This window comes from Bos mutus, chromosome 18, assembly GCF_027580195.1.
Source record: "Bos mutus isolate GX-2022 chromosome 18, NWIPB_WYAK_1.1, whole genome shotgun sequence".
Classification (NCBI taxonomy): Eukaryota; Metazoa; Chordata; class Mammalia; order Artiodactyla; family Bovidae; genus Bos; species Bos mutus.
The window spans coordinates 3,546,498-3,563,793 of NC_091634.1; the positions used below are offsets into that span (position 1 = coordinate 3,546,498).

The 17,296-nt window shown below is 40.6% G+C and overlaps 1 protein-coding gene across 4 annotated transcripts in view; it reads right to left on the reverse strand.

Moving 5' to 3' along the window:
* LOC102270910 (KRAB domain-containing protein 5-like) overlaps positions 1-17,296 on the reverse strand; it is an 83,879-nt gene that overhangs the window by 8,841 nt on the left and 57,742 nt on the right. For 2 of the 4 annotated variants that reach the window (XM_070387087.1, XM_070387090.1), the window contains exons 1-4: positions 16,310-16,379; positions 15,624-15,707; positions 1,231-1,357; positions 649-741 (exon numbers count right to left, since the gene is read on the reverse strand). The exons of the other annotated variants lie outside the window; for them this stretch is intronic. In XM_070387087.1, coding sequence (XP_070243188.1) covers positions 649-741; positions 1,231-1,357; positions 15,624-15,638 — 235 coding nt within the window. In that variant the 5' untranslated portion in view covers positions 15,639-15,707; positions 16,310-16,379. Of the gene's footprint in view, positions 1-648; positions 742-1,230; positions 1,358-15,623; positions 15,708-16,309; positions 16,380-17,296 lie in introns of those variants that run through there. 4 annotated transcript variants of the gene reach the window in all.

Genomic DNA, 17,296 nt, shown 5'->3' on the forward strand with positions numbered 1-17,296 from the left:
TAAAGTATTTTAGCATGTTAGAATTGGGGCAAATACACTAAAGATATTTAATGTGAGATCATATAAGGAAAAGTGAAACTTTGAAGTCAACCTGAGTTGTGTATTATTTCATTTTCATGAGGTTTTGCTTTCTGCAGTGAAAAATTACTTGAATTTGAAATTTATTCAGAAGGTCCTATATGTTGCTCCCAGTGGATACGAAATTATAAATCAGAGAACAAAAACCCGTCCCCAGTATTCCTAGAAGTTTTGCAGTTTGTCTGCCACTCCACTTGCACATTTCTGTCTAGACGTAGAAGGAAACTTTAAAAGGACTGTCATACTGTTGCTCAGAAATGGGCAGAGTTTTCCTAGGGTCCCCAAGAAATCGAAAAGCAACGAATGAATGCAGTTTGTCACAAGCCAAGAGGAGATTTTTAGTTCACACTGTGATGGAGAAAAATAATCACTGGTGACAAATTCATGAATGATTTAAGAGACAGAATGGGGCAGGTGATACATTCCTATGACAGTAGCAGACACAAACCCAAGTTCCTGAAAACCATTTCCACTGAAGCAAATCTTCCACAACCATGTGATGAAGGATGAGTTCCTCACTGTTCCTTGGACCTCTCATCTGATTCATCATCTCCAACCATTCATACCTACCTGGATAAATGGCTGTTGTCTCCATTCTCCTTATATTCCTGGAATCCTTCAATTGCTCCAGAAAGGTGACCAGGTCCAGTTTAGAGACAAGACCTGTTGATCAGAGAAAGGAATATTTGTGTTGTTACAGATTCATCAGGATCGAATCCAGTATTATTCAGGTGAGACGAGAATGCATTTTGTTCTAGAAAACGATTTCCTTAAATACTTTATTGCAAGCCGCTATACAATACTAACAAACACCTAACAATCAGATCCTGAGATTCTGGTCAAGTAGTACTAAGGCAAAACCAAGTAGTGTCAATGTGAAATTAAGAGAGGGTGCAACTATTTAATACCACAGAACTTACACAATTACCAGGAACCTAGAAGGAAGGAGGCAGAGTACATTAAGCAAGAAAACCGTCACCAGCATAACGAATCAGGAAGGCTTTCTTTCTAAACTAATAAATACCCATTTTCCCCTAGAAAGCAGAGATCTGAAACTACTGTGGGAAGCAGAAAATTTCAGAAGACATTCTTGGCATGACAGACAAAAACACAGTGGTTAAATAAGGGATTCTGGAAGGCAGTTATCCTCACCCAAGGAGGCCAGGTTCCCGTAGTTCTGTAACATCACGTCCCTGTACAATTCCCGCTGATCGAGGTCCAGGCATTCCCACTCCTCTTGAGTGAAGTCTATGGCCACATCCTGGAACGTCAGCCGTCCCTGAAATACAAAGTATAAATGCCATGTGTCTGTGGGAAGACTTACTAATGTGACCCAAGATGAAAAGAGCAAGTTCAGAGACCTGGTCATGATTTAGTAGCTTGGCTATTATTACAAAATCTATTTTTTACACAGTAATCCTTTCTATGCAATTTCTAATGTGAAGAAAAGAGGATGAGTTATGACCCAGAAGCCATTAGAGAAACTATTCTCATCTGAAAGAGCAATTATAAAATAATCAAGGCAACATTAGCATATTTATTCTTTAGTGTTCTACTCGTGTGACATGGGATAAATTGTTTGTCAAAGAAACAGGATTTTTTTTTTTTTTTTTTTAAAGCATATTCTGAGCCAAGAGTTCTGAAGTGGGGCCAAAGCCACATTTCTAGCAAGGATATTTGAGTTAGTAATGTTGAAAATTCTGCTCAATGAATGATGATTTTGAACGGCAATGAAATAGAATAGTAAGGTAAGAATTCATACTTCAGTTGGAACTTGAACTGTTTTAGAGATTTAACAGGTCTAATGGGATAGTAACCTTTCTTGTGGTCTGGGCTCGTGTTGGAAAAGAATTTCCAGACGTGAGACAAACTGAGAGGGAAGTAAAGTTTATTAGAATGGGGGATGCTGTTAGAAGAGCAGGCCAGCTCAAGGGAGAACGGATGTTGAACAGGGGTCCTTAGTCCACTCATAGCCAGGGTACAAGGAGGGGGGAAGGGGTCTTGCGGATGATTGCTGAATGGATGAGGCACATATACTGGGTGGGGGAAGAGTAAGAAAAACACTTTCTCCTTATGGGGTAGGAGAGGAAACCATTTATACTGCTCAGGAGGACCTGAAATCAATACGTACAACATGGGGGTGGGAAAAATGGTAAGGGGTCTTGTTTTTCCATTCCTGCATTCCAAGACCCTCCTTGGTTTTATCTACTCTTTTGTCCCTGGGTCACCACATACCTCCCTCTGTTTATTTTTAGGGCCAATTCTTTGGCCCTTGTTGATACCCTGCTCATGTCTAACTATTTACCCATTTCCCTTCTCACACATTTGGGAATCCAGTTTCAAGGAAAAAGGGGCGACGACTGCTCTGGCTTCTTCAGGCTGAGCACAGGCACCATGGGGCTCTGGGTTCCCTTTGCCTACTCTGTCAGGGTGCATTTATGGAGAGAGATGAGAGTCCATGGAATGATAAGGTGACTTGTTTCAGCATTGTCTAGGTGTTAGGGAATATTCTTGCACGACCACTTGGAAATTTGTGGTATTTTAGAAGAAACAATCCTTATAAGAAAGTTAAAGTTACATGGCCTAAAGATTAATAGAAGTAGAAAAGCTGCTCAGAACAAAAAAAAAGAAAAGCTGCTCAGGGGTTAGTTAGGAGAACCAGGACCGGACACTGGTTCGTGACATTAGTGTTTCTCTAGGTACGAGAAAAAGCCAGAATCTGGGCTCATAAAATCTTTACCTGAAAACATCTGACTATCAGAAGGCCAGTTCTGGGTTTTTCCCAGGGCACAGATTGCCTTATTTCTGATCTCTACTCTCAACAGCTTTCGGGGAGGGGGTGGGGGCGGGGATTGGTGGAGGGGGCGGTCGTTGAAAGTCAGGAGCTTGCTGTGGTCATGATGTCATCTTTGTAGAGACAGCTGGCAGAGTCCAGTTAGCAGAGTCCCTTCAGAGCCACATATTTGACCATGCCTTGGGGGCATTTCTTGGCCATTGTGTCCCATGGCACTGGGAAGGCTCATTCCCAGGTCTAGGGAAGGATCCATTGATAGGCCACTCAATGTGCTGTTTCTAGAGCAGGCCTTGTGAGTAGCAAAATCTCTGGACCATACCTGTCTTATTAGCCTCTTGGTCCAGGAAAAGATTCCCTTTTCTTCCTTCTTCCCATATCTAGATTTACATTATTACAATCATTGATAGCATTTGGAACTGCATATCAGCATTTTATCACAGGCTCAGTTACACATTGAGTAACATAAGAAACAATCTTCTGAAAGAAGCAACATAGAAAATAATATAGCTATAGCTAGCAGTTATTAGTCAGGATGTAAGTAAGAATGAAAAGTCAAGACCTTTCATTAGGTAGAGCCCAGTATTCCCCAAGTCATCTGACTTCACTTGTTAAATGACTATAACCTCGTGGTAATCTCCTGGTTGTATATCATGGAGCATCTAATCTTTATCTGAAGATTGCTTACTGAGATTAGCTTTAGAAACAAACTTAGAGTGTCCTTTTTAATAACTTAATTAAATCTTTTAGAAGTATAACATAAGAAGGAACTATCTCAGAAGTGAGTCTTAGTGAACACTAGACTTTAATTAACAAAACTAGAAACTTAGTTTAACAATAAAAAAAGTTAATATTCAGTTAAACATAATTTTTGCATTATGAGGGCATTAAACCTGTAGCCAGGGAAAGCTTTAACCCATCAAATAAAAATGAGGTTTGTCAGGGAGCTGGGAAAAGCCAGGCAGCCATGTTGGATTTTCCATAGCCCAGACTCTTTGATTTACAGCTATTGTTCACCCATTTTTAATTCCCTGATTGAGAAGCAGACCATGGCCATGTTTTAAGAACATCAGGATGGCAAAAGTTTAACCATGAGAGGTTATTTTTGTAGAAGAAGAATGAGCTTTGTCCATAGGTATCATAATCTTAAGTAATGCTTAGATTTTAAAAATGAATATAAATCACTTAAAGGCAAAGAAACTCATAATCTTTTATTGAAAGCTTGCCAGCTCTTATTGAAAGGGAGCCAGCACGGGAGTTCCCACCCATGACAAAGGTCATGCGGAGAGGCCTAATATGCAAAGTCAGGACTCGAGGCACCGCCCCCCCCCCCCACCGGACCTGCCTGAGCATCTACCCCAAAACCAGAATCTATTTTACTATTTCACGACTTTCACCAACTCCTCTGACATTAATGGGGGGGCTATCCCCGACCACCTTTCTCTGAAGGAAATCAACTTAGAGCTCTAGCTAATTAGCCTCCTGGGCATAACAGGAGTGTTTAAATCCAAACCCCTCAGATTGCTCTCTAACTTGCCTGACAGGTTTACCGGGACTCTTACAGCTATGCATAGGATTGTTTACAGTCTCCCAACCGCAAGAGGCACGGGAAGCTTAGAATATTCAAACAGTATAGAGCCTGTTGGAGAGTTAGAAATTGTTAGAACTAGTAGATTTCATTGTTGAGCCAATGCTTGCTGCCAAGTTTCCACATCCCCTGTATTGTATCCTTGAAAGTGTATTAATTAACATAGTTGGTACATCGAAAAAATAAGTAGTAGCCTTGGTGTTAACAACTTTAGACCCTTAAGGTAATAAATTCTTTCCTTGTTGTAAACCCACTGCACCTCTGCCCTGTAGGAATGCAACTTTATCTAACACCTTCGGAGGATGTCGCCAAACTTTAAAATAATTACTCTTAGAGAAAATAAGTCTTATGGTTGACAAACCTTTATCAGAGTCATAAAATGTTAACAGGCCTTCTGGCCAGAAGATGATGTAAATCACCTAAACCATTTGTATAGTTTGCAGAAAAGAAAGCCTGGTCTCGATCAGGATCAAAGACTGCTGACTTTGCATGATTTTACATCCCCTATTATCCTCTATGCACAACTTAAGGTATATAAGCTCCCTTTGAAAATAAAGCTACGGGCCTTGCTCAACAGGCTTGGTCTCCCCGTGTCCTTCTTGCGTGCTTCCTTTTCTCTCCTTTTCTTCTCTATCTTTTCAGGCCAAAATAATTGGAGCGTGGGGGTCCTCTGGGACTACTTATTTGCCTGGGCTTCTAAGACCCACTCGAGAAGGCACCCAAGGGGAGGCACCTTCCACTATTCGAGAGGGCGCCTGTGGCCTCCATAGTCAGAGCAAGTTCGGTGTCACGAACTTTATTGATTTCCCGTGTAAACCAGTTGTTAATGAGCCTCTAAAATCTCTCAGCCTTTGCTATTCTAATTGCCAACGCCGACCTCCTGAGGGAATCCCTGAATCCAACTGGGGCTGGACCCCGGTAAAAGCTGCATTCTAAGGAAACTTTGTTCTATTAACATAGAGATTAGACCAAATTCCAGTCTGGTACCAGCTTACCAGATAGCAAACAAAACTTGTTTATCGGAAGGTGTATTCTGTTTACAGATGAAATGCTCTGTATATGTCTGTTAAGTCCATTTGGTGTAATACATAGTTTTAAGTCTAATTTCTCCTTATTTTCTGTCTATATGATCTATCCATTGTTGAAAGTGGGATACTAAAGTCCCCAATTATAACCGTGTATTTCTATTTTCCCTTAATGTCTGTTAATATACACATAAATATATAATATTTAATAAAGATCAAATTATACAAATATACAATAATACACATATATAATAAGTATATATTTGCTTCCCCCAAAAAAAAAAAAATCTTTTCCATAAATCATGAAGTAGCAGTATTCTTACAAAGTCATCAGAGTGAAACCATAGAAGGCATGTTTAAATCTGATTAAACTGCAAATGAGAATGTAGCCTGGTCATTGCTGTGACTTGTAACACTTTCACAGGATAAGTAGAATTATAGTTGACCACATTTTATTAGGGCGTATCAGATCTATATGAATTCCACATAATTTTAGGATATCTATATTAGTAACATCAACCATACAGTATAATCTGAGAAGATTTATCACCTCTTCAACAGTACTTCCCTTGTAATTTAACATGTCCAAAGAACCCAGGTAGTTTAATAGACCCCTGGGATATCTCAGGGGCCCTCTGAAGCATTCCAAAGTTAGCTAGAAGTCAAGTCATTTAGGAAATTTTGTGGGCAAATATCAAAAGGGGTTATAACACTCAGTCAGATAAAACCATATAGATCACTGGGAAACAATATATTCACTTAGCCAAAGTAACAAAGATTTCAAAGGTAAACCTAGAACAGATCACTTCAGAGGTAAAGAAACTTAAAATCTATTATCAAAGGCAGCTCAACATCTCAAGAAAACTTGTATTTATACACAAATTTCTTCCCCTGGGGTCCACTTTCCATAAAACATTTTAATCACTTTCTATACCCATTACTCTGTTCTCTCATCCTGAAACAGCCACCTGTAAGGCAGACCTACCTCCTTTTCCCTTCATAAAATGTAATTTCATTCATCATTCCTTCTTTACTGAAAATACACATGCTACTTTCTGTAAGCAACCAAGAATTTAAGCATTCTGTAGATTGGTGAACATATATACGAGAGATAATTTCTAAAAAAAAAACAAAAAATTCTAGAGAACATCTCAGGATGGCATCCTGTTCTCTAGAATTTTTCATGAATAGTCCAAAATCTCTACTTTCTCTGTAACAGGAAGTTAGTCCTCAGTAATGAATGTTTCAGAATCTCATTTTATTTGGAAATGACCAAGCTATTCGATAAACTTCCATCACTTAGTTTAGCACAGCCCTAGAAGTACAGGTTACCAAAATCTAGAGAAAGTTTTAGTCAGACATTTCTAAAGTATAATTATTCTTATAAGAGTTTCTCTGAAAGCTCATATCTCTTTTACATTTTCTTTGAAGTTTTTTTTTTTTTTCCCCATTCCTAGAGGTACTTTGCTGGTTGACAAACTTGTAACAGATATAAAAATATAACAATATTTAACTTATAATAAACCTAGGCACAATGAAAATACTGTGCTTAATGACTCTTAGACATATCTACATTAGATTAGCAAGCAAACATTAATACTAGATATTTAATATTTCCCAGTTCATGTGAATCTGAAATTCATTTAGGTTAATTTCTCTTATAGTTAGAATTGTCTGAATTGTAAGCGCTTACTTTCCTTTAGGCCAATTAAATTAGAACTCATTTTTTTTTAATGTTTTTTTATTTTTTTTAGAACTCATTTATAACTTCAGCAATATTATAAAAAAAAAAAAAAGCGCATACTGAGACATATATAAATGCAGACAGACAGACAGAGATCTCATAGTTTCCTGCCTGAGATTTAAAACTTCTCTTTGACCCTTTTTTGTTTGTTTGTTTGGCTTGAAGTTCTGACTTGCCCAAGGCTGAGTTAGGTCTCAGGCAAAGTGGGCAGTGTATTTCAAGGACATGGAAAGGGGTAACTTCAAGCTTTGCCCTAGGCAGGCCTTTTAACAAGCTAGTTGTTTTTAAATGCATATGCGGAAAGAAAGGGTTAGGCAGATTCCAAGGGAAAGAAAATTTCATTTTAACTAGTTTTCTCCAAAGTCTAAAGAATATCAGGGCCATCCTGTGTCAAAAAGTCATCTTTCCTTTCTGTAGTTTTAGTTTTATAGCTAAAATATAGACCAAATAATGCTCAAATTAACCCTGATATCAGGGGCATTTCAGCTCATAAAAATTTTGGACTGTCCCTCTGGTGGAAAGTGAGGTCTTTGTCCTATGAGAAGAATCTGAAGGGTTAAGGGAATTTGCAGGAGTGAAGGGAGCTTGGTCATTCCCAGCCCTGAGAAACAGGAGTTGTCAAAAGGGAATTTTTTAGGATGTTCAGGAGTGGGGGAAGCTTGGTTCCCTCTCCACCTGAGAGATCAGCTTCCTTAGAAGGGGATTCTTTAGAATGTTAAGACAGTTTTTGATCCTTCAGGCTTTTGAATATAGAAGAAAGAGCTGGACCAAAGGGAACCTCAGAATCCTTTCCTAGAGATCATGTGGATATGAAAGGCCGCATAGAGGTCATCTAGGAAATCTGATGGAGAGAGACAGAGAGGGACAGGAGACAGAGAGGCAAAAAGGCAAGGGAATTCTGAGTTCTTTCGCTTCTTTTGGCAAAACCTAGTGTGCCATTCAGAGGCCATTTTTAGGGTTCCCCCGTTTCTATTGGAGCCAGGCCTTTTGGAGGGTCAAAATTTTCCAGTTTCTGAGAATGTAACCAAGGGTTGATTATGAAAGAGCCTCCTGGGATGTAACAGAACCCACTCTTAGCCTACCTACCATAGAATGGGAGTACTGAGAGTCACTGGCTGACAGAAAGGCATCCCTTTTTCCCCGGTGGTCTCTCCGTGCGACTAACGCACAAAATGGCCGAGCGTCCCAACAGTCGCATCCGACAGTCAGAGCAGACCTCTGAGAACCGTGCAGCTAAGCCATCAGGTGACACGGGTAAAGAAAGCCAGAGATTCCTGGGAGCAACCAGGTGACTCACCATTTGGTGATTCCTTGAAACCTGGAAGGCACTCTTGGGACGGCTCAGAGGCAACACCCAGGCTTCTGTAAATCAATCCGGACCAAAAGGGAAAGAAGAGAAAGGGACAGGGAAGAAGGCTGAGGAATCCGCCTTACAATATATCTGGAAGGCAGTAGCCTGGGGACAAAGGTCTCTGTTTTGCTTCAACCTGATACGGTGGACAGAAGTTATCTTGCTGGAGGCAGATGCCCTTCTGGCCTGATCCGTTCTGTGTGCCCCCGATCCACACATGGGAGTCTTTCTGGCAGGCGCCCTAATGCGTTTTATGTGTCTGTCCTGTGCCCACACAATATTGGTTGGCATAGTCCTCAGTCGGAAAAAACAAAAAGGAGAGACCCTCAGCCATTCACAAAAAGGAGAGATCCTTACCAGGGCTTCCCTGGTGGCTCAGAGGGTAAAGCGTCTGCTTGCAATGCAGGAGACCTGGGTTTCATCCTTGGGTCAGGAGGATCCCCTGAAGAAGGAAATGGCAATCCACTCCAGTACTCTTGCCTGGAAAATCACATGGACAGAGAAGCCTAGTAGACTACAGTCTATGGGATCACAAAGAGTCGGACACGACTGAGCAACCTCACTTTCACTTTCACTCACCCATTCAAGCTGCAGCTACTGAGCAGTGGGGCCTTTGAACATACCAGAGGTGAACCCTGGCTACAGTTCCTACGTTGCTGCCACAGCACTTGCCTGTTGGCAGAGGGTCCCTGTGAGAAAGGAGAAGCAAAGATGGTGGGAAGAGACTCCAAGTCCCTGAACAAGCCACCAAAAATGTCATGGTTTGGCTGCGGGTTGGAAAAGAATTTCCAGACGTGAGATAATATGGGCCTGGTTTTTCAGTTTCTGCATTCTAAGACCTTCCTTGGTTTTATCTGCGCTTCACTCTTTGTGTAACCACAACCTTGGTAGAAAGAATCATTTTACCTATACAGTATATACTCTATATATCTTTCTGATTGTTTTTATCAGAGTCTTGAAAGTGTAAGAAAAATAACTAAAAATCAGTAATGTTGCTCTTGTTCCTTTTGGCACATATTTTAACAAACAGCCATTAAGTGGCAGAGCTGAAACTTTACTTCAGTTTATGCACTTTAGACTTTAACTAATAAAACACAGACAGATTCACAGAGACAACTCTAAGAAAAGTTGATAGAAGTTTCTGTTCATTGCAGTTCAGTTCAGTCGCTCAGTCATGTCTGAATCTTTGCGACCCCATGATTCGCAGCACGCCAGCCCTCCATGTCCATCACCGACTTCCAGAGTTCACCCAAACTCATGTGCATCGAGTCGGCGATGCCACCCAGCCATCTCATCCTCTGTTGTCCCCTTCTCCTGCCCCCAATTCTGCCCAGCATCAGGGTCTTTTCCAATGAGGCAACTCTTCGCATGAGGTGGCTAAAGTATTGGAGTTTCAGCCTCAGCATCAGTCCTTCCAATGAACACCCAGGACTGGTTTCCTTTAGGATGGACTGTTTGGATCTCCTTGCAGTCCAAGGTATTAGCAAGAGTCTCCTCCAGAACTATAGTTTAAAAGCATCAATTCTTTGGCGCTTAGCTTTCTTCACAGCCCAAATCTCACAGCCATACATGACCACTGGAAAAACCATAGCCTTGACTAGACGGACCTTTGTTGGCAAAGTAATGTCTCTGCTTTTGAATATGCTATCTAGGTTGGTCATAACTTTCCTTCCAAGGAGCAAGCATCTTTTAATTTCATGGCTGCAATCACCAACTGCAGTGACTTTGGAGCCCCCCAAAATAACGTCTGACACTGTTTTGCTATCTATTTCCCATGAAGTGATGGGACCAGATGCCATGATCTTTGTTTTCTGAATGTTGAGCTTTAAGCCAACTTTTTCACTCTCCACTTTCACTTTCATCAAGAGGCTTTTGAGTTCCTCTTCACTTTCTGCCATTAGGGTGGTGTCATCTGCATATCTAAGATTACTGATATTTTTCCAGGCAATCTTGATTGCAGCTTGTGCTTCTTCCACCCAGCGCTTTTCATGATGTACTCTGAATATCAGTTAAATAAGCAGGGTGACAATATACAGTCTTGACAAACTCCTTTTCGTATTTGGAACCAGTCTGTTGTTCCATGTCCAGTTCTAACTGTTGCTTCCTGACCTGCATACAGATTTCTCAAGAGCAGGTCAGGTGGTCTGGGAGTCCCATCTCTTTCAGAATTTTCGAAAGTTTATTGTGATCCACACAGTCAAAGGCTTTGGCATAGTCAATAAAGCAGAAATAGATGTTTTCCTGGAACTCTCTTGCTTTTTCCATGATCCAGCGGATGTTGGCAATTTCATCTCTGGTTCCTCTGCCTTTTCCTAAAACCAGCTTGAACATCTGGAAGTTCACGGTTCACATATTGCTGAAGCCTGGCTTGGAGAATTTTGAGCATTACTTTACTAGCGTGTGAGATTAGTGCAACTGTGTGGTAGTCTGAGCATTCTTTGGCATTGTCTTTCTTTGGGATTGGAATGAAAACTGACCTTTTCCAGTCCTGTGGCCAGTGCCGAGTTTTCCAAATGTGCTGGCATATTGAGTGCAGCACTTTCACAAGTTTCTGCAATGTAAAGAATACTAAAGACAAGAAATGTTTTAGTCACTCAGTCATGTCCCATTCTTTGTGACCCCATGGACTCTAACTTGCCAGATTCCTCTCTCCTAGAAATTCCCAAGCAGGAATACTGGAATGGGTAGTCATTCCCTCCCAGAAGTTCTTCAAGAAAACAAAGCAAAAAGAAAATAAGAAGAAAAAATTGATCAAGTCATGTTAATATTTTCATACATACGGTTCAGTTCAGTTGCTCAGTCATAACCGACTCTTCGCTATCCCACGGCACACAGCTCGCCAGGCCTCCACCAACTCCCAGAGCCTACTCAAACTCATCTCCACTAAGTACAGACATACACTCACATGGGTCTATATGCTCAATTAGAGGAAGAGACAAAATTTTTCATGTCACTAAATCAGGTAATTTTGAATGGGGTAAAAATGTACATAATGTTAGAGGATGATATTCTTCATTTGCACTGAGCTGTACTTTAAATTTTAATACAGTTGAGCATAGGACTAATAAGATTCTTGTAAATATTTTGGAAAATACAAATACCTGTGTAATTACCTGCAATGAGACTCTGTGATGTAAGCATGGAGTATACTGGAAAAGATCAGACCTGGATTTGGGATGAAAACTCCCACTCCCAAAACCCATCATCTCTGCTAAATACACATGAGTGTTCATTTCCCAAAGCAGAAAGAAAGTAAGAAAACATGAAGTTACTCCATTAATTGTGATAGTTTAGGCATATCCCTCACTTTTTCTTTCCAAGACACTTGTTCAAGTCAAGTGGAAAAAAACAAATTCATAGCATGGGAATCTCACAAACCAGTGAACATGAGTCATGCAGTAAGAAGTACATGGAGGAATGCATTATCACTGCATGGGTATTTTGGCATTTGTATGGAAACTATGATCTGAATCTATCATTAAAAACTGTTAGTTTGGGGACTTCAGTGACTAAGAACATGAGCTCCCAATGCACGGAGGTCAGGTTCTTTCCCTGATCAGGAAACTAGATCCCACATGCTATAGTTAAGAGTTTACATGTCACAACCAAAGAACCTGAACATTACAAGGATGACTGAAGATCCTACTTGCCACAAGAACACTCAGTGAAGCCAAATAAATATTTTAAAAATGTGTTGTAAGCAAATTTCACTTCATATATACCTTCCCTGATCTGTAGCCTAACGTTGCGGTCCGTTAATGGACTGGAATCTGGTGGTCGGAGTCGACAATAAGAAAGTAAAAGAAAGAAAGGGGCTGATATTTCCTGGCTTGTGCAGAGAACCAATAAAGCCCTTGACACAGGGCTTGTACCACTCACGAAAGCACAGGGCATCCTCTCGAGGAGGTCTGGAAAGCCCAGGAAAGAAAGTGAGCTTGGCAGGATTCCACGCTCCAGAGAACTACCTGAGGGAGAGAAAGAAAGAAAGATACGGGGACCCAAGCTCTAATGGAATAAGGGTGCTTTAATGATCTTTGTGTGAGCATATATAGGCTGTTAAAGAATTTCTTTGACAATGATAAAGATCAGAAAACCAAACAAATAGTAACCGCTACCAAGGAAACAAAGAATTAACAATGGTCACAAGGTCAGAAGACAACCCATATCTCAACAGGGAGGGTTGTGACTAGGCAGAGTAACCAAAGGGAAAGAATTTACTGAAGGAAATCCATACACACAATCCATCTCATTATCTCAGTTCTGGGAGCAGGACTGAACTGGTATTGTACTATAATATGACTTTTACACAGCAATATTTTCTACGGTAATCCAAAAACAAAAAAAGATGAGAAATGACCCACACACCATTTCAGAAACTATTCTGATCTGGAAAAGAAATGATAAAATAATCAGAACACCATGGGCATATTTATTTTTGAGTGTTGTATTGGTATGACACAGGATGAATTGTCTATCAAGGAAACAAGTAATATTTTTGAAAAGCATACTCTGACCCAAGAGTTCTTGAGTGGGAGAAAAATGCCATTTATTTTAACAAGCTTAATTTTTTTCAGAGTATTGTTAACAAGCTTCTTTTAACTAGTGATATTCAAAATTCTGCTCCACAAATGACTGTTTTGAATAGTAACCAAATACAATAGTAAGGTAAACATTCATACTTACTTTTGAACGTCAAGTGTTTTACAAATTTTACAGTTCAAATATGATAACATCCTCAGTAGCAACAATCACTTTAACTATTTAGGATATACTACATATCTTTCTGAGGATTTTTACAGAGTCTTGGATGTGTAATGGAAATAATTTAAAATCAATTATGTTGTTGTTCCACCTTTTTGCAAATATGTACCAAACATTCCTTAAATAGCTTAAATTTATCTCACTTTATGTACCCTAAACTTTAATAATACGCAGACAAACAGATAGGGACAACTCTAAAGAGAGTTCATAGAAGTTTCTCTAACTGTGAAGAATACAAAATACAAGAAAAATAACTGATCAAATCATATGAACATTTTCATGCATACATATATTAAAATGGAACTATATATTCATTTCATTAAAATGAAACAATCTAAGGCCATGGAAAATATGTAAGAACAATTTTCAAAGGTTAGAATAAATAAAAATATTCATGAAATGATGATGGCTTTTATAAACCCTAGGTTTCTGCACACAAAGATGCACACATAAATACACTAAAGGCAAAAGCAACTGTCCATAAGTAACAGATCTTTTGGAAGAAACATTTTTAATCCACCTTTTTTTAAAAATTCAAGTATATTTTAGCATTTATGGTAAAACAAACATTTACAAATTTTGCATGAATGCATGCTAAGTCACATCAATCATGTCTAACACTTTGCGACCCCCTGGACTGTAGCCATCCAGACTCCTCTGTCCGTGAGATTTCCCAGGCAAAAATACTGGAGGGGGTTGCCATTTCCTTCACCAGGGACCTTCCCAACCCAAAGATCAAACCCAGTTCTCCTGCATTGGCAGGCGGATTCTTTACCACTGAGCCACCTGGGTTCACTGAAAACAATTTTTTCTCTTTAGTAAGAATAATCAAAAACACAATATGAGAAATAGTCTACATTTTTATTAGCAAATATACCATGACACCTACCTATTTAGAACACATTTCTAGACCTATGTGAAGAAACTGTAAACCTTTACTGAAGCACATAATGTCTGAAAATCACAAGTTTTATTTGGAAGATGTGGTGACATAAAGACTTCAGCGACTGCAAATTCAGAACAATTCAAACTCAAAACGAGAGCCAACATAACTATGAATTTAAAAACGAAAAAACACCTAAATAGAGGGCAATTACAGATTTCTGTAATTACAATCTGTAAATCTGTAATTCTGCCAAATTACAGACGAAGTTATCACTGTACAGACTAGTGAAACTTCAAAATAAATGAAGCAAAATAGTAAGAAGGTAGCCAAAGAAGCTCACCTAAAGAGAGATTTAGACATTATTTTTAACAATAAAATAGAAGGTAAACACAACAAAATATTTTTTTAATAATGCAACAGCTGAGGTATTCCAAGGTAACAACAAAAAATCAGAGGGGGTAAAAAAAAGGTCAAAGGGCATAAAAAAAGATTTAGGTTTCAGCATTGTGTAATAAAGAATTTAGGGACTTGCCTGATGGTCCAGTGGTGAGAAATCTGCCTGTCAATGCAGACGACATGGGTTCCATCCTGATCAGGGAAGATCCCACATGCCTTGAAGCAGCTAAGCTACTGTGCCACAACTACTGAAGCCCACCTGCTCCAGAGCCTGTCAGTTATTAATACAACGACTGAACCCGTGCCTTGGAGCCACAGCTCCACAACAAGATAGTATAGCTCCTCCTAATCACAACAGAGAAAGCTCAAGTGCATCAGCAAAATCCCAGTATAGCCAAAACTAAATAAATACTAAACTAAAAGAAAAAAAAAAAGAATTTGGCAGGCTTTGGTCCCTAGGTTGTGGAAGTTTCTTAACTACTTGTAATTAACTAGTTAACTACTTCCACGTTTATTAATTTGGAATTTAAGTGTTTTATTCTTTTGGAATTTCCTTAGTGACTGAAGTAGCTTTATTACTCTCCGTGGGCCCTGATTATTTATGCTACCAACATGACCTAAAGTGGGCCCTTGGTTTAATAATGGGACGACTCAGGTTGTGAGGCTGGACAGTTCACAAAGACCAAGGATGTGACTAGAGGTTTGGGGCTTTGAGCCAGGTGGGCTTATTAGCCCAACCTCTAAGGAGGGGAGAATGCTGGAGATGTTATCAATCCCGACTATGTGGCTAAACTGCAATAAAAACTTGAGTGAGCTTCTTTGGCTGGCAATACTCTGTTTTCTATCACACTGATGTGCCAGGAAGGCAATGGGTCCCTTGGGATGATGACTATGGGTCAGTTCAAACAAACCCGTTGAGAAGTTAAGGAGCTTGATCAAGTCCAAAGAAGCAGCATTTCAAGAAAGAGACGGAGCAAACAAACAAAAGGACTATGCCTCTTACCTCGGAATGAGTCATTTCTGATTCCTTGTTTTCCTCTTTCTCTGGGCTTCCTTCTCAGGTAAGATCAGTCGTGGGAAGTGACCCCTGAGTGTTGAGAATAGGCTGTTTAATACTTAGAAAAACACACCGAGCTCCCTGTAACACAGCCCCACACAGAGGGAGGATCTCAACAGGTACAAAACACAATCCTCTACGGCCACTGACACAGCAGGGATTCTGGAACACAGAATCAAACGAGGTGTTTTTCGTTTTATTCTTTTCCTCAGGACTCGCGGCCCTTTCTGTGAAAACCACACGTTTCAGGCTGACCCTCCCCTTCAAACCTCAGGCGAGACCCTGACCAAACTCCATACAGAATAGAACCTCCTTCACCTCTTCGCGGATCAAGGACCTAGGGGTTGGGCAATACAGGACTTTAAGCAGCGGTCTCTACAAGTTAGAAGGTAGAACTGCCAGAGAAGGACGTGGACTCTAGAACGATATTAACAGGAAGCGGACGTGGACCCCAGGGACGCGGCAGCTGAGCTAAAGGACTTCAGAATCTCTCACGGCGATGCGAGGACACACACTGGGGACGGGAAAATGGGGACGGTAGTTTGAACGTCCACAGAGACCCCCGAAACCCACGTGTGAAGGACAACAGGCTGTGGGACTAGGAAATCCGGGTTTTAAATGAACAAACTCACCAGAACTCTGTCGCTCATTTAAACGCTATTCCGGGTCTGCAGGATACTGCGCACGCGCGGGCGGAAGATCCGTAACAAAGGAAGGTGAGTGCGCTACGCCACGGCCAACGAGAGGCGACGTAAGGGGAGAGGGTGGGACGAGGCCGGAAGCGCATGTACGTAGGGGCTGGGCCAGTGGGGGCGGAGCTTTACCTCCCCTCACCCTGTCCCTGTCAGTTTTGGGTCTGTTGGTCCTTCAGTCCAGCTGTGCTTCAGTTTCTCTGCCTTTTGATGCCTTTAAATCTCTTTGATTTCCTCTGGAGCAGAGCTGCTTCCTGCTTGTTCTAAGTTAGTGTTTCACACAACTTAAGGCAAAAGAGAAGAATTTTGAGAGCTGCCTCTATGGGAAGCCGAGATGTTTTCAGCAAGTTGAAAAACGGGAAAAATTAAAAAGCCCATTGTGTGAGTGTGTGAAGATGGGTGTCTCCTCAGTGACGAAAAGTAGAATGTAATCACTCAGATGATCCGTTGGGAGTGTCACGAGAGTGTATACTCCTCGATTCTGTCTCGTCACAACAAAGATTTGGAGTGACGGACATTAAAACCCCCCTCGGCGTGTCACAGCTCTCGGGTCTTGGACAGCTTGTTATAATTTTTGTCTTTTAATTTCGTGGCTGCAGTCACCATCTGTAGTGATTTTGGAGCCCAGAAAAATAAAGTCTGACATTGTTTCCACTGTTTCCCCATCTATTTCCCATGAAGTGGTGGGACTGGATGCCATGATCTTCGTTTTCTGAATGTTGAGCTTTAAGCCAACTTTTTCACTCTCCACTTTGACTTTCATCAAGAGGCTTTTGAGTTCCTCTTCAGTTTCTGCCATAAGGGTGATGTCATCTGCATATCTGAGGTTATTGATATTTCTCCCGGCAATCTTGATTCCAGCTTTTGTTTCTTCCAGTCCAGCGTTTCTCATGATGTACTCTGCATATAAGTTAAATAAACAGGGTG